The sequence below is a fragment of the Grammomys surdaster genome, unplaced genomic scaffold (genome assembly GCF_004785775.1).
Source record: "Grammomys surdaster isolate TR1022 unplaced genomic scaffold, NIH_TR_1.0 126398, whole genome shotgun sequence".
In the NCBI taxonomy this organism is placed as follows: Eukaryota; Metazoa; Chordata; class Mammalia; order Rodentia; family Muridae; genus Grammomys; species Grammomys surdaster.
Genome location: NW_021621192.1, coordinates 880,686 through 899,185, shown reverse-complemented (window position 1 = coordinate 899,185; position 18,500 = coordinate 880,686). Strand labels below are relative to the sequence as shown.

The 18,500-nt window shown below is 39.3% G+C and overlaps 1 protein-coding gene across 1 annotated transcript in view; it reads right to left on the bottom strand.

Annotated features, from left to right (window-relative positions):
* Window positions 1-18,500, bottom strand: part of Epha6 (EPH receptor A6) — a 900,945-nt gene that overhangs the window by 18,978 nt on the left and 863,467 nt on the right. The window contains exon 15 of the mRNA XM_028760223.1: window positions 11,736-11,885. Within this exon, the coding sequence (XP_028616056.1) occupies window positions 11,736-11,885 (150 nt within the window). The remainder of the gene's footprint in view (window positions 1-11,735; window positions 11,886-18,500) is intronic.

Genomic DNA, 18,500 nt, shown 5'->3' with positions numbered 1-18,500 from the left:
TGTGGCTCTCCTGTCTTAGCTTCTCCATTACTGGAATCACAGATGTGTGTTGTCACAGTTGGCTTTTTATCTACAGGCTGGGGCTCTGGATTCAGGGCTTTATGCATGAGCAGAAAGCATCTTCTTGGCCCGTTGGTCCAATTTTCATCATTCCATGCATTTCAGATTTAAGAGAATATATACATATACACATCTATATCTCAAACCGAGAACTTGTATGCCAAATTATGAGCTGGGAACACAGCTTACTTCATTGAAAGACATGTACTGTTATATGTACTGTAGATAAGAAAGCTGAGGCTAAATGATTTGGAAGATTACTCAGTATGGCATTGAAAATAGACTAATGTCATCACCACAGCCTCTGTATGAGTCATAAAAGTAGAAGAAACCCTCTCTCAGGAGACTGAGCCACTTCCTCAACTCTTTGCCCACGTTAGCCCTTGAGTCTTCTTTCCTGGGCTTCTCTTGTTTGGCTGCAGCTGTTACCATCACTTATCTTCCAATGGCTTTCATGTCTGGAGCTCTAGGGAAACATTATTCCTAGATATCCGTATTTATTACTCTGCTACACACCGCTTCAGTTTGGATCTCAGTCTTCACCTCTGATATGTCCATCCTGGCCCTTTGGTCTGGACATTCAGAAATAGCTGCAGTCTCTAAGCAGTTGAATTGAACTCCTCAAGATCTGCTAATCTCTTCCAAGCATGGAACCTTGTCATGTCAAGCAACAGAGCTGTGATTTTCAGCTCTGTGATTTCTGAAAGCTGTGTTTTGGGGGAAAAAGTGCGAGGAAAAGTTGCATTAACTGTACTGTCATAAATATTTCTTCTGGGACAAGCTTTGTTTTATAGGTACTTTCTGATCTCTTGATTAAGTAGTACTCAGAGCAGCTCATGGGCACCTAGACCATAAGAAAAATTGAGGCTTATTGTCTTAGGAGATGGAATAAAATGCAGGGAGCTGGTAGAAAAATAATCATAAAAAAAGAGAATAAGTTTATGAAAGAATAAGCTACAAAAAGAATATATTATCATGGGCCAATTTATTATTTAGCCTAACATTTTCTTCTGAAGACAAAACCTTTCCTAAAGCCATATAGTTAATTCTCAAACTTGCTTTCTTTCCTTCTTCTTTTTTTTTAATATGTCTTCTTTTTCTTTCTTTTTGAAATGTATATGGGTGCATCAGATCTTCTGAAACTGGAGTTACAGACAGTTATGAGCCATCATGTGTGTGCTGAGACTTGAACTTGGGTCTTCTACAAGACCAGTTGAGCCTGTATAAAATGGAGTATATTTGTTCCAGAGTAAGTTCCTGAGTGAGTAGAAGAATATGAGGTATGAGGAAGGTTAATCATTATCTCTAACAATTGAAAGTCACACTCAAAAGCCTCCTCCTGGGGGAATAACTTTCATAGCTCCAGAAGGTGCTATGCATGTTGCCAATGGAGGGAAGCAATGAATAGCCCTATCCATCTGTGATGCCTATGAAACACAAAAATGCCTAGCATGACAAGATACCCCTAAAGGTTCAATAGTGGAACTTATATCTTGGAAGTAATTAACACTTGTCTAATTGCACTCAAGACCTACTGAACACTAGAGAAATCATGCCTGATATTGAAAGCCTAGCCAACTACCCAGTAGCAAGTGGGGTCATGGATCTCAAAGAACTTTTTATCCCTAATTTAATGAATTATCATAATTCTTTATTGCATTCTAAGAACTTACTTTTATATTCACAGAGAAGTGTGGCTTCTAACCCTCACTAAAGACATTTCTCTTTGCAATAACTAGTCATGGGTACTCAGCCACAGTGGACATAGCTCTAACATAGCTCCTGAACCTACGGCCCAGGGGACATTGCAGAAGATGGGAAGATTACTTGAGTCTGAAGTTAGGGAATCTGCTATGGATTTGTGTCTCCAAGAAATGACAGGAAAGTTATAGCTGTGATTCCTCAATAATATAGCTGCCTAAATAAGACCTGAACAGTGACAGTACCAATAAACATGCTTATGTAGAAATGTCATGGAGTCTTATCCCTCTACTAAGAACAACAAGCAACTAAGGAATGCTGAGAGCTAGAAAGGTAGTCTTCCCCCAGGAAGGGGCTTCTAGGTGGCTATCCAATGTGAAGTGGTTGGCCCTGAGTTTATGTACATGCAAGCAATGCTGAATGGACTCAGCAGGTTGTATTTATGTATTTATATAGTATATAACAATTAAAGAAGAGAAAGCCAGAAATTTGAAAGAAGTGGAGTATGTGCATGTGTGGGAGACATGGGAAGAGTTGGAGTAAGAAAAAGGAACAGAGGAAATTCTGTGACAATAATATAATAGACATAATAATAGATAATAGATAACAGATAATATAATACATGATCTATGATATATATGATATATTATAAAATATAAAAAATAAGAAAGTCACTTCTGGGAATAGAGGCAGTAAGTGCCTTTTCTATACTTCACAGGAGCTTATAACAGTGTCAATAAAGGAGTATTGAATACCTAAGCATCACCCACAAACAAGGCTTTGTTACTGATAAAGAAATAAGCACTCAATTCTGCCTGCAATTGAACCTTCTACACCAGAAGCTACATCTGCAGAGATTCTGAAGCTGAAGGAGCCTTGCTAAGTGCTCTAAATCTTAGGTTCTTTCGCATTTAGAAGTGGATTTGTTTTAATACAGAACTGTTTCCTAAGAGCTGTAGGTGTCTCCATATGGAAACGAACATCCAGACAAGAATGGAAGCTATACCTTGTTAAAAAACAAAACAAAACAAAACAATAGGAAGATTTGGACAACAGCACAGATTTTTTTTTTTTACTGTGGCTTACACTTTTTAGAAATATGAAGATCAAATTTATTTCACTTTTAAAAAAAAGAGAGCCGTGTCTTCAGACCTAACAGCCATTTCCCTTGTAGGAGAAAGCAAACTTTTCTACTTTGGAACCTCATTATGAATTCAGAAACACATTGGGCAACTTTTAATATTACTGTTCCTTAGTCCACTGGAACTGTTTAAAATCCATATATAAAAAAAGGTAGTTGAGTGCAGATGGAAGGGAAAATTTAAAATATCTTTTATGTAAATGAATATCAGAGAACACAAATAAAGACCACAGGAACCCAATCTGGCAAATATGTTTCTTTTGAGTGGAAATTAAAAGTGTAGCAGATTGTTTTTGTTTGTTTGTTTGTTTTGGTGGAAACACTGTGAATGCTGTATGCTATCTAGTTTTGTGATCATTAGAAAAAAATACTTTCTTTCCTTAAAAGTTCCATGCAACCTATACGAGTTACTGGTTTCTTCTACTTGCTACATTGACTTATTTACAATTGTGATTCACTGCATTTTTTTTGTATCCCTTATTCCTCTTGTTTCTGAAGCAGGCAGCCACCCCTCAAGCAGGTGCAATTAGTGCTCATTTAATTAAAATGCTGCCTCTCAACCAAATGCCTGTGCACCAAGAGTGTGAATTACTGAAAAGCTGAGGAGACGAGGCCATTTTGGAAATTGCTTCAGTAGAATACATATTCAAATCAAGGCAAAAATTCTCTCTGTAAAATGGAGGGTTGAAATAATAGGAATGAGTTTTTAGCAATTTACTGTATCTTACACAGATCATTACACAGGGACCATTACATAATACAGTCGAGTTTGGAAAATCTAATCAGAGAAAAAATTGAAAATGTCTGGAGTCTCTGAGTCATAAAACCAAGCTGCATTTCTAGGTAAGTGGATTCTGTGCATCCTCCAGTCTTGGCTGCAGTGCTGACCCCTAGCTGAGAAGGGTTATAGAATTATTGGGGGCAATCAAGAAATACAGAAAACATATTTTCTTCCTTCCTAAATTCCAGAATGATGTTTCCAGACACACCACATTCAAAAAAGTTGCATAAAAACTGAAAGATACATCCTATCTTTCCCCTTCAAATGAGCTTCAGAAAGTAACCTACAGGGAAACAACTTTCTCTCTCTCCCTCCTTCCTTCCCTCCCTCCCTCTCTCTCTTTCTTTTCTTTCTTCCTTTCTTTCCTTCTTCCTTCCTTCCCTCCTCCTCCTCCTCCTCCTCCTCCTCCTCCTCCTCTCCTCCTCCTCCTTCTCTTCTCCTTTTCCTTCTATTCTTCTTCTTATTATTATTATTATACAAAGCTTTTAAAAATTTGTTTGCAAAATCCCAAACACACTGTGGCAGCATTGTGTTTTCTCCAAGTAGCCTCAAGTGACATAGTTTCTGAAGTCTTCTAGAGAAAAACAGATGAGCTTAGGTAGGGTTTAAGCACCTAGGAGACATCTGTGTTTCAAATTTTTTTTTCTAGTCAGGGAAACAAAACAAAACCCCAGACTCCAGTGTAGCACTCAGATGATTAGCTCTCCTGACATGGCTTTTCATTTAAGTGAAGGTGGCCTTTTCCCCACCTACTGGCTGTGGGTTTGGTCATTTCCTGCTTCCTGCTGTTCATGTTTTGCCTTTCCCCCTGTGAAGCTATTTACAATTGTTGGAGTGGTGAAGAACATTGCCCTTGGTGCCATCTTTGGAGCTTGAGTACCACCATGTCTTCCCACATGTAGTAAATTGCAATGATTTTGAACTTGAATGAAAATAACATACAACATTACCTTGATCTACCTTACAGAAATGAAAGATAAACTTCACATGCTTAAAAGTAGCAAGAAATTCCCCCACCTTCCATCTGCCTTGGAACTGTTTTCGGCAATGGAATAGTTCTCTCATTGATTAAAATTTGACTGAATTGTTTGTACGAAATGTAGCAACAGGACAGTGCATTTCATAAAATATTAACATCGAGGTACAAGAAAACTGCAATGAGGCTTTATATTTCTCAACAGTGATAGTTCACCCTGCATCCTTTTGCAAGCAGGAGGCAATGCAAATGCTTCTGTGTGATGGAGTAGCACGCACTATTAAAGATGCTTTGGTCTCATTAGGTAGAGAGGAGTATAGATTCCTTTGAATCCTGAATGTCTACTTTACAATTTAGTGGTAAAAGCAAGCACTTTGGATTAAGCAGGGACTTAAACTTCAATTCCATGGCTCCCAAAAACCTTGGATAGATTACTGATTCTTTCTCCAGTTCTCTTATCTGGAAATGGAGATGATAATGGGATTTGCCTCAGAGAACCATCTTGACTCTTAAGCAAACTAATCACCTAAAATAGCTGCTTTATGTTAACCATCACTTCGGCACCCTTGTCTGTATTTTTAATGCTGACTTTTTTTTTTTCATTTAAACACTAGGTTATTGTTGACAGGTAAAGACTCATTCTTCTCATGTTTTAAATTTTTGCTTGTTTAAATATTTACTCTATTACTCCAATGGACTTCATGTTTTTGTAGTTTGATATCTTAATATATCAATAAAATACTTGAAAAAATAAAACAAACTGTGCCAAACAATTACAAAACACGTGATTTATAGTAAATATATAAAATCCAAGCTTTTACTACCCAGGATTAATTTAAAAATGTATATGTACCAAGTACTATAAATGAGTTATCTTATGTTTCTTCAGTATCTATAATTAGTTATTTTGAACTCCAGAGAATGATACCTCAGAAAGCTCTAATGACTTGCCTAAGTGTTCAGTCAGCCATTGTACTATACTATCAGTGTACTCAGAGCTTTCTACTATATTATCAGTGGCTCTTAACTTGGGGTAATTTTGGTTGCCCATCTCTGACAAGACAATAACTAGGGCCTTTTGTGGGTGACAATTTTAGAAGGGGAATGCAATCTAGTATGTAGAGGCTGATACTATGGCTAAGCATCAGTACTAATGGTCAAGACACACATCAACCCAAAATACTGATGGTGCTGATGTTGAGAGACCCTGCAGGCATACTGGTCTTTCCAGTTTGCTTGGTTATTAGAACACTGAAATGCTCTATTAACATTTTGGTGTCACATGAAAGTGAGACTGCAATAAAGTTGCTATTAAATGACAAATATCCCAAAAGAGTGTACAAAAGTGAAACTAAACAAGCAAACCAAAGAATCTCACTCATCTTCTGGCTGTACTATTACCTTCAGCTTGCAATCCTCCCATTCCACGTGACTGTGGGAAAATTTGCAGTCATAGTGATCCATTCACCTTGGAGTGGAGAAGACCAGCATGGAGGAGACCTACCTTGGATGACAGTACTTGCTTCTCTGATGTGGGTTTAGATCAAGGTTGAGCCAGCCATTCTTCCCTCACATTGGGAATGGCATATGAAAGCTTTCATTGTAGTACTGTGACTAGCCTGACATCCTGAGCCCGAGAGCCAGGAGGCAGCAAAGACTGCAGTGAGTAGAGAGGAAAACTTTACAAACCCAGCCCCACACTAAAGCACTGTATGCCCAGATTCAGTGTGTTAACCAACCTGCTGTTTCATGATTAAAAAAGAAAAGTCTTTTTGTTCAAGTTAGTTTGCATTGAGTTCCTGTCTTTAATAATCAGAAAAACCTTCTATAACAGAGCTGGCATGCTACTGTGGTATGTATTTTATAAATAACTATATTGTAGTGATACAGCATTCTTTTACATTTAAAAAAAGAAGAAAGAACAGCATATCCCCTTGATGAGTGTCAGTTTAATTGGACATGGGTATAGGGCTAATAAAGTACCAGAATTTCATCTCTACAGTGAAATAATGGATATCTTTATTAAAAAATATGTCTCGTTAATTTTTTTATGATTATGGAATACAGTGAGAATTTCATACAGGTGTCCAGTGGGTAATGCGCAATCAGAGGGATTAATACTTCCACCTCTGCAACTATTTGCCATGGAAATCTTCAAGCTTCTTTCATCTAGTTCTTTACAAAAATATTTAATCAATCCAGGTACATTCCTTTAGTCCCAGCACTTGGAACACAGAGGCCTGCAGATCTCTGAGTTCAAGGCCAGCCTGGTCTACAGTGCTAGTTCCAGGACAGCCAAGTCTACATAGACAAACCCTGTCTCAAAAACAAAATCAAAACAAACAGACAAACACAGAAAAGAATATCCTCCCTCCCCCAAGTACATAATCACTGATAGTATTCTGTAGTTACCTTAATGTGCCACCTAGAATACTAGACCTGGTTTCCCTGACATGAATGTGTTTGGGTTCTTGGTACTCGTTGTCCGATCTCCTTTCATGCACCTCTTAGTGTTCCTTCCTAAAGTCTGGTTAAGTACAGGTCCACTCGATAGTGCTATGTGGTTATCTTCTTAGCTTCCCTATGTGGGAAAGAGTTCAGCATCTGTCTGTCTGCACCTTGTTTGTTTCATTGAACACAGCAGAGGACTGATTTTCCCACATCCTCGTCCCACATGCATACCTGGTCTAGTGAGTGGCACATGTTTAATAAGTACTTGCCGAGTGGATGGGCATCTGTCACCTGCTATTATATTTTGTTTGTTTGTTTTTTAATAGGATAGTTCTCTGCATTCGACTTTTTTTCCCACTCCACATTTCCATTCCCTAATGTACAATTCCACTGACCTTTGGGAACCTCATTATATTATTCACTAACACAGATTCTGCAGACTCGGAATTGTTCATTGTAATAAAATACACCATAGTCGGCAGAAGAGAAAACCCATTTCCTAAAAACTGTCTGAAATTTTCTAAACTCATTAAAAATCATAAAACATTGTAATGTTCCCTTTGATCTGTGCCCACAACGTTGTTAACTCACTAAAGTGCAGTAAAAGTATATAAGACGTTGAGATAGAACACAGTTGGACTCTTACTCTCTGTCTCATTACTTTTCTTAGAAAGAATCTTGGTTGGAAATGGTCAAGTGTAAAATTATACCTTGACTGCATGAATGAGGAATTAAGGACAAACAGGAAATAGCCAGTATTTGGACAGAGCAGTCGGGAAATTTTTATTAAGCTATTTCTACTTCTAAACAGAAATCTGGGTTACTGGATCCATCACAGATATGCTGACTTCCAGTGTGTTTAGCTAAACAGAATTCTAGTTTCCTTTCCAGTAGCAGAAGAAGGTATTCTTGGGAAACATAAAAGATTTCAGCTCATTCCACTTTCATGTAGTTATGTGTGGATCTGAAGGCCTCAAGATTTGACATCCCGAATTCAATCCCCACATTTCCCCTCCCTCCTCAGATTCTTCCTTGACTATTCATTGGTCACCCACAGAAGACAGGGGAACAACGGCGACTGAGACCTTCCTTTGGCTCTGTGTGGAGAAAAGTTCAGCCTGGTGCTGAGAACAAATGAGAACGGGCTCAGAGTCAGGTGATTCCTGGCTGTAGCATCCTCTCCTGTTCCAGATGGAGTCCATGTGGCCAAATGAGGCTTAATAGACAAAATCACTCTCTAAATGGTCATCTTGTATGCTGATCATCAAGATCTATGGCCAGAACTGCTGGGCGAATTCTTGGGCACAATCCAGGCAGGAAGAGGTTGAAAACGGGCTCTGGACCACTCTAGGCAACAATTAAGAACAATTTACATGGCACTCTGAGTTGAAATGGCACAATTGGGCCGTTCCCCATAGAAGCTGCCTCCCTAAGCTCTCTGTCTTGTGGTCTGGCATCCTCACTTGTACTTGCTCTGCCCTATGAATGCCTTGTCTACTTTTGGCAGCTCATCAGAGATGGGGAGAACGCTATTCTCAAGAAGGAAGAAAATGAATCTTCTTTGCGATGAGCGTCTTCTCACAGATTTATAAAATGATAGCATCTTACGATGAGAAGGTACATTAGCAAGAACCTAACAACTCTCTTTCTTTCTTTCTTTCTTTCTTTCTTTCTTTCTTTCTTTCTTTCTTTCTTTCTTTCTTTCCTTCCTCCCTCCCTCCCTCCCTCCCTCCCTCCCTCCCTCCCTCCCTCCCTTCCTTCTTTCTTTCTTTCTTTCTTTTTTTCTTTATTTACCTTTCAAATGTTATCCCTTTTCTAGGTCTCCCCTTCAGAAACCCCCAATCCCTACCCCTCCCCCTGTCTCTAGGAGGGTGCTACCCCACCCACCCAACCACCCACTCATGCCTTACTTCCCTGGCATTCCCCTACACTGGGGCATCGAACTCCCACAGGACCAGGGCCACTCCTCCCACAGATATCCAACAAGGCCATCCTCTGCCACATACATGGCCATATTTCGGATACCAGGAGGTGCTTACAGATAGGAGCCTGATTTGGCTGTCTCCTGAGAGACTCTGCCAGATCCTGACAAATACAGAGACGGATGCTCGCAGCCAACCATTAGACTGAGTGCAGGTTCCCGGATGGAGGAGTTGGGGAAGGGACTGAAGGAACTGAGGAGGTTTGCAGCCCCATGTGGGGAGCAACAGTGTCAACTGGCCAGACCCCGCAGACCTCCCTACTCATTCCTCTATTAGTTATGAAACTGAGGCACTTTCAAAGTCTAAGCAGCTTAAGTGATTGAATCACCGTCCACATAATCGTGGCCATGCTTGCCAAATCTGTGACTGCAATGTGGCCCAGGAGGAAAGAAAATCTAGGGATGAGGAAACTCAAGAAATGGCTCTTCCTCTTGGTCAGCCTTTTATTAGAATGACTCCCTCTGGGTATCTAATAAGAAGGACTAATTATGACTCTTATTGCCTTAAGTGAATGACTTTCATGAGAGTGTTTCATAAAATAAATCAAATCCAAGCTTGGAGTTTCTTATCTTCCTCAATTTTCTTATTGCTGTTAGCATCAGGTCACATATTACAATTTTGCTCATGTATCTCATTTCTAGTCTTTCTCCTAACTGTTAAGACATGAACTCTATAAGGTCAGGAGATCACCAGTCCCAAACAGGAAGCTGCGTGAACTCAAACCAACATACAAGTCACAGTTACTCTTGCTTTCCTTGGCAATGGCCACGGCTTATTATAAAAGTTTACTATGGTTCCAATATAAAAACGTGAAGAACTCATTATCATGTGACTCTAGACAAGAAGCAAGGCTGAAGAGAAATGGATTCTGGGATTGCTTGGATGGCATAGCTTACCCTAAACAGAATACATAAGAGAAAAATGTGTCAGGGTTAAAGTGGGTATTATAGTGACGGAATTTGGGGCTTCCACGACTTAGCTACCTGGTTTTTACGTAGTACAAATAAGCAATAAAGATAAAACAGAAACTATAATCCAAAGTAGAGGTTCTGGCAGTATAGGGACAAATTTCCAGTTGGAGAGTTTAACTCAGGAAGTTCTGGAAAAGGCTTTTATGAACTGACATCCACTACAAACACACACACACACATACACACACCAAAACAACAACAACAAAAAATGTTCAGTCACAGGATGAGAGGTTCATTAGATAAGATAAAATTCTCGTAGAGAATACAGAATTCTAGTCATACGACATGGTTCTAAAAAGCCCCATACTGGGTATGATACAGAATTGCTGGTAATGCACCCTTGTGTGTAAGACCAGATGTTCCAGATGTTCTGGAGGACTCTGCTGTTCTGGCTTTGTGTTTGACATTGTCCTTTGGAGAGCAATGACTGTAAAGTTCGTGTGATCTTTCCCCTACTGTTTTATAGATATCTGGTGTTGGCATTCTCCATGATTAGTCAGTAGATTCCTAGACAATGAAGTAGGACTCAGTTGCAAAAGCAATACTCTATGATAGTAGAAACATCACCAGTGGCCAAAATCTAGCCATACTTATGGCTTTAGAAGCCCAGCACTCAGGAGGCAGAGTCAGGTGGATCTCTTGGAGTTTGAGACCAGCATGGCCTACATAGTGAGTTCCAGGACAGCCAAAGTTACATTGTGAGATGCTGTCTCAAAAGCCAACAAAGCAAAACAAATCTTGTGCAACCAGAACAGTCTGTAGCTATTGTACAACTACAAAAGTTGTAGAAACTGGAATCTGTAGTAGCAAAGTGTGAGGTGTGGTGGTTTGAAGGGAGGTTGTAAGTTTTTAGCTAGACTAAAGGAATGTGATGCTATACTAGTTATGTGCTGTGCATGTTTAGGGATGGTTTACAGTCAAGTAGCTATCTTTGCATCTATGGACATTCAAAACCATATCAGTATTTATTTCCTACCGCTATAGCTTTAGAAATCACTGGGTGCATTGGAGAGGGCAAGACAATTGGATTCTTAGATGAGGCAGTGGTGATACAACACATTTGTCTGCTCTGACCTTGCCCCCTTGCATTGTTAGAATGTCTGTTATTCTGATTACTGTCTCTATGACTGCAGGCAGATCATAGAAGCTATGCGCATGAACTATTCTGTTCTGTAATGTTATCAACCACAAATGTAATTGCTACAGATAAAACAACCAACGGAAAAAAAAAAGATGACATGAAAGATTACATATCTCAAAAGAACCTTGTGAGATGACATTTACTGATAGTGCGTTGCCTGAAAGCATTCACTCTTCCTTGAAGGACTATCTAGCCTAGGCTGATTTGGACTTTGCAGTGGTGCACGTGGATGAAAAGAAAAGTCAACATTACTCTTCCTTTTGTTTAACTATAGGTAAGGAGTACCGAGAGTGTCTCAGGTAAGATGAGAGTGTCTCAGGTAAGATGTGTGTCCAGCATGGAACAAAGTCCAGCTCACCCAGCCAACTAGGGGTAGAACGTTCTGCACATTCTCAGGTCCCTCCTCCCTCTAGTCCCTCATGAAACTGTCAGAAAGACAAGGGTTAATCTGAGAGAGAATTAAAAGAGGATGTTCCACATGAAGCTAATGCCCTTCCATTCATAAAATGACAGAAGCATCTATGTACTTACATCCTGGTTTGACATTTCCCAGTATGGTCTCTCCCCATAGGACATCACCTCCCACATGACAATTCCGTAGCTCCACGCGTCACTTGCTGAGGAAAATTTTCTGTAGGCAATAGCTTCTGGGGCTGTCCACCGTATAGGGATTTTCCCACCCTGAAAAAAATATATAGGATAGTTCTCAGAAGGTTCACAAGTATATGAAGACATGGGGCATTCCATTTAGATATCTCTTGTTTGCATTTCCTAAGTGCTTGGTGATACTGTTGATGCTTTAAATGAAAACATAGAGCATGGATTATGTTAGAATGGTGGAAATTTCCCCCTAATAATCGTTATTCAGGAAAAAAAGAGCTTTCATGGGGGATAAGTCTCACTTTGGAAGGATTTTATTTCATTCATTAGAGAAATTTATTTTTACTTTAGATTCACACAATTAAACACACTATTATGCCATTTGGAGAAAGTTCCAGATTATGGGACATTAAAAACTAAATGTTATTCAACACTCATTAAGCACTGTATTACATTTATAAATAATAATGAGGCTGAAGCTCTAATCTAATTGAAGACAAATGGTTAAAAAGGCTGAATAGTCTGTACCAACTCCACATTTAGGAGGATGCTATTTTCTTGCCTTTCCTCAGTCATTATTACATTTATTTTTTTAAATCTTTACCATGATAAAAAATCAGAGGAGTAGAAAAACTTCTATTTTTCACCCGTTAAGGTACATTGCATTTTTTTTCCTTCAATGTTCAAATTTACATCTGAACATTATAAAGAGATTAAATTGCACAAATTTATACTGCTTAGATGCTAACGTTTGTCATTGTATTATACTTAACTTTTATTAACATTTATTACATTTTATCTGTTGAAACAGTCTGTAAATTTCATTTTACTGTGATGACAAGAATAAAACAATTCATCCATTTGATTTGTAGTAATCTTTAAAAATCTCAGCTCTGAATAGCCATGTTGCACAGATGTGGCGACCTTTGCGCCACTAGATGGCGGTAGAGAACAAGGAGCAGTTCCATCTAAAGCAAACCCGGGAGATGGCTTCAGTTTCCAGCAAAATTATTTTCATCAGTCAGAACCCGCCACTATGGGATTGTTTCAACAGCATCAGCATTTTCATGCGCACAGCATCTGAGCTCGCAATGTGCACAAAATCTGTGTTAAGGGAAGTGTGGGGGAGGAGCATAGAATAAGGACTGTATTTTCTTTCAGCATTGATGAATTTATGGTTGGGAAATATCTTTCAAGGTGAAATTCTCGAGTACTACAATCCTTAATTATTTAACAGTTGAAACACTATGAACTTCAAGAGAAAAGGAATTAATCTGAAGTTGGAACAATTTAGGCTTCATAAGCCAAATGAGAGAATTAGCAGACGCCTCATTTCAGAAATGTCTGGAGGGGAATTGTTAGGACTCCTGGGAAAAAACACCTTGAATCCAATCCTCTGGTCTTACAGGTAAGTGACAGCCCAGTGTTCAGAGACGAAGAATTAGATATTCCTTGGTATCTGAAGTCTACTAGTGTAACCACACGATGAGCTGGTGGGACATTGCTAGGGACACGCAAACACTTCAGCTGGAGAGTTGGGTACATAACTGATTTTAATATTTTAACATGATATATTGTAGTCATAGATCACAGCAGCAGCTTGGACAGAAGCCTAATGCCTAGCTTTTCCGTGCTTTAGGGCACAGGTCTTTTAAAAGCCTTCGAATAAAGACCAGAAAATTACATTTACGAAGTTAGTGAAAACAATGTAACTGGGTGGGTGGGTGGGGGCAGTAAAGGGTAAAAGTGTCATTCGTTTTATTTTCTCCTTAAGCTTGTGGATGCACGTGCACATGTGTGTGCGCCATATGGGTGAAAAAGACTGTGGAGGCTGAGCCACCTCTCCATAACCCCTACCCCCAAAGATCCAATCTCTAACATAAGTTTCCCAGAATAAAATAAACAACAGCATCCACAGTTAAATGTGAATTCTACATAAACAAGAAATAATTACCTTCTTTTTCTTTTTTAAGGGTAAATATACCCCATGATGGAGTTTTTTGGAACGGTGTGTCCCAATTATCAAATGAGGCTGGCATTTGCCATAAATGAATAAATCAACCATCTTTTTACTACTGTAATTGAAATATGCATCTCATCTTTTGATTTGTTAAATTTGGCAAACCCTAGTCAACTGCACTGAAAATAAGATGTCGTAAACGCTGTCACTGCACGTTAAAGGGACATTCTAAGGAAGCTAAGGTACGATCTCACCTACTCTCCTGACCCTGTGTGAAGTCTCAGTGTGTTCCATGAAGTACTGCAAAGCAACAGCTAACAGTAACTTCATATTCGTTTACCTATTGACTCATAAATGATATCCTTATCCAAGTGATTTGCATATTCATGTAAATTTGTATATCAAACAACTTTCACATGTAAATGTGAATTTTATCACTTTTCTTCTTGAGATTTTTCTTTTCTCCCTAAAGGGAAGATATTAAAAACATTTGACAAGCCTCATTGCTACCTGTTGTGAACTGCATTTACTCTAAATTCACACATTGAAGCCCTAATTCACTGTGTGACTGTATTAAAGGAGACTTAAAAAAAGTAATTCAGGTTAAATCAAGTCATAAAGGCATAACCCAATATGACTGGTGTCCCTACAGGGGGATGCAGTTCAACAAAGGATCTGCAGGCACAGAGAAAAGGCCATGTGGGGACACCCTCAGGAAGGAGCCAGCTGTCTGTGAGCTGGAGAAGCTTCCAGAAGAGCCAGACTTGCTGACATCTTGATCTTGGACTCCAGAACTACAAAGAATACATTTCTGGTGTTTAGGACACCCAGTTGGTGGTATTTTCTCATGGTAACTCCAGCAGATTAATTATTACACTCCCCCAATAAAAAAATGAACTTTGTTCAATACTGTTCAAATGAACACTACTGAAAAAAAAATGAACAGTACATCTTTATTTCAAATTCTTCTCCTAGTGTTGTCTGGAAATGGAAAGTGTAAGCCAGAATAATCTTAAAATAAAATAGGAAAAAAATGGGACAGACGTTTAATGTGGAAAATATAATTTTAAGTAACAAAATGCATAAATCTAATAGTGGGTAGAAACTGGGACGTTTTTGAGCTCACATGCGGCAGAGATAAGGGAGCGTGCAGTGCATATTTTTTTTTCTGATGAAGAATACTAAATATAGTTTATTTCTAGTTGTAACATGAGGGAAAAAGGAAGGAAGTCTTAAGCCCTGGGCACAGTTTCTAATTCTTACATTAAAAGAACTAGAAGTATGTTTTGTGTACATGTGTAGTGTGTTTATAGAGTAGATATGTGTGTTCACATGCCTGTGTGTGTGAGAGAGTGAGGGTGCCCATGTGCTGTAGCCCATGTGGGGAGCATCCATGTGGAGGTCAGAGAACAAACCCAGGCAGCAGCCCCCGCCTTCCACATTGCTTAAGGAAGGCTCCCTTTGTTGTTTGGTGATATACAGCTGCAGTCAGGTACCCGGCTCTCAAGATTATGCTGTGTCTCCTGTCTTTACCTCCCATCTCACTATAGGTGTGCTTGGATTACATATGCATACCGCCTTACACAGCTTTATGTGCATCTTGAGAATTGAGATTCAGGTCCTCCGAGTTCTATGGAGCTACCCTTCCCACCCCTGGCTCCCATCCCTTTAATAAAAACGGACTAACTTACACTGCGGCTTAATCTTGTCTACATGTTTTCACCCATGAGCACTAAAGTGCTTTTTGTGTCTTTCATTTCTTTCTGTTATTTCAGGAAGCTCTAACTACCAGATGCTTGCTTCAGGTTGCAGGAATGAACAAATTGTATCATTCTTTAGATTTGAAACCACAATCATGGCTCGTTGTTTTGCCATATGTTGGTGAGCCAGAGAAGAAAAGATGCTAATCAAAGGGACTAGCCGGGATTCAGAAGCAGTTTTGGTACTATTTCCTCTTTTACATAGCAAGCTTTATCACTAGGGAACAAAGGAGGGACAGGAAGTCAGAGACACTGAGGCTACTGAAACCATTACTAGGGAAGATTTTACTCTGTTTTCCAAATTATATTCAAAGCTTGTTACCCAACAAGTAGGTACCGGGCTGCGGGTGTAAGCAAAATGAGGAGATCTGCACACATGTGCATCTGCGCATGCTCAGCATCCCACAATGCACCTATATTCAGATCCATTTCACACCTAAGTTTTAGAACGTAGTCCTGTTGTCTCAAGAGGACTGGCCAGTTAATAGTTAGGTAATAAAAATCACAAAAACTTAATACTAAAATCTAACAAAAGAAGTGATCCAGAGAAAAATCCTCCATTTCTCAGTTGCCAGAATTGATATTTTAGCCCAAAGAAAAAAAGATTTTGAATGGACAATAAGCATCCTTGGAAGCGTTCCTTTTCTTATGGACCTGTCTCTGAAGTCTTGAAACTTTAAAGAGTCAGAGTTATGGAACAGACAAATACCCAGTAAGTGTATGGAAAAATGCTGAGCATCTTTAGTTACCAGAAAAAGGCAAATCAAAATTATAAGGAGGTTTTTTATCTCACCATAGTCAGAATGGCTACCATCAAGGACGCACACGACAAATGCTTAATGAGAGAGATAGGAAAAAGAACCTTTATTCAGTGCTGGTAGGAAAGTAAATTTAGTCCCTATGGAAATCAGTAAAAACAAACAAATTAACAAGCAAACTAAAATTAGCTACCACATGACATAGCCACCCTGCTTGTAGCTCTATACTTGAAGTTTCAGCTACTGCACCACAGGGATTCTTTCACACTCATGCTTATTGAAGCACGATTCACAATAGCCCAATCAGAGAATCAGCCCAGGTTCCCATCAACAGATGAATAAGCATGGCATCTCTACACCATGGAACTTTGTTCAGTAATGAAGAGAAAAATTATATTATTTGCAAGAAAATAAATAGAACTAGAGATCTTCATGTTAAGCAAAACTAAGCTAGCCTTAGAAAGATGAATATCACATTTTCTCTTATATATGGAATCTGGAATCTATTTCTCCTCTCTCTCTGTCTCTCTCTCTCTCTCTCTCTCTCTCTCTCTCTCTCTCTCTCTCTCTCCCTCTCCCCCCTCCCTCCACCCATACCTACATACATCTGTCTGTCTTTGACATTTAAGAGTAGAAGGGACTATTTAGGAAGAAACGAATCAGAGGAAGTTTAGAGAGGAACCGAGGCAAATATAAACAGAAATGTATGTTAACTATCATAATTCATTATGGAGTAACAAGTCATTTTTTATTGTGTCATTGTAAAAGCAAGGGGTACAGTAAGGTGTGTTGGCACTACTGAAACTTGTAGTGGGAGGCAGAAGGATCATGAGTTTGAGATCAGTTTGGGTTACATTGTGAGTTCAAGGCCAATTTGAGTTACAGAGAAAGGCTCTCCCTACTGGAATATGCTTCCATTACTGGTGGGAGTTCAAACTTGTACAGCTAGAAAATCAATATGGTGGCTCCTCAGAAAATTGGGAATTGATCTATCTCAAGATTCAGCTATAACCTCTTAGGCGTATACCCAAAGGACATTGCATTTTACCACAGGGAAACTTGCTCATCTAAGTTCATTGTGGCTTTATTCATAATAGGCAGAAACTGGAAACAACTTATACATCCCTCAATCAAAAAAATGGATAAAGAAAAGATGGTACATTTACAATGGAGCATTATTCAGCTATTAAAAGATGACATCATAAAATTTGCAGGCAAATGGATAGAACCAGAAACAATCATCACAAGTGAGGTAACTCAGACACAGAAGGCAAATATGGCATATACTCCCTTATAAGGGAATATTAGCTATTAAGCAAATGATAACCAAGATACAGTCTGTACACTCAGAGAGGTTAGGAAAAGAGGAGAGCTGCAGTGGAATTCATGCATCTTCTATATAAGGTGAAACAGAATAATTTTTGCTGGTAGACTGGGGTGGGTAGGACAGGAGCTGAGGGATGCATGTGTGAGTGTTTGGGAAAGATGGGATAAAGGGAGAGAATTTGAGGAGAGATGACTGGAGTTGGGAGGCATTTTGGGAGCAGTTGTAGAAATGAAGAGTGGTGGAAACTTCCTGTAATTGATGAGGTTGAGCCTAGTGTCTACTCCTAATAGTGGTGGATATGGATTTTTAACTGGCCATAGCTTGTAGTCAGGCAAGGCTTCTAGTGGTGAGTTCCATTGAGTTGAGTTGTTGGCCAAGGAGAGTTCCCCTGTGGAGATCTTCAAATAACCCAGCTTGATGCTAGGACAGAGGGTTGCTCTCTGAGAACTTACAGCGGAACCCCATTGCCAAGGACAACATCCACACAGCTTATTGAATGTGGAGAGGTTGAATTAGTGCCTGCATGGAGCCTTCCCTTCTATGTTTTAGTCTCTTTGGCATGAGAAGTTCTCTGCAGGTTCTAGCAAGACAAACATGGACACCAGCCACAAAACACCCGACTTACAATCTGTCCTGTCTGCAAGATGTACTGTGGCAATAGTGGTTCAGGGCATGTGAGGGTGGCCAACAAATGTTTGGTTTACATTGAGAGGCCTACCCCATCAGAGGGAGCCCATGCCCTATATTGCCTGGAAGACCAGGAACCAGACACCTAGTGTAGGGCAAAACATGTCTAGCAAAAAAAAAAAAAGGATAAAAATGAATAAATAAAATAAAAAAGAAGAAAGAAAAGATTTCTAATGACATTCTGCTGTTCCCATGGATTGTTGC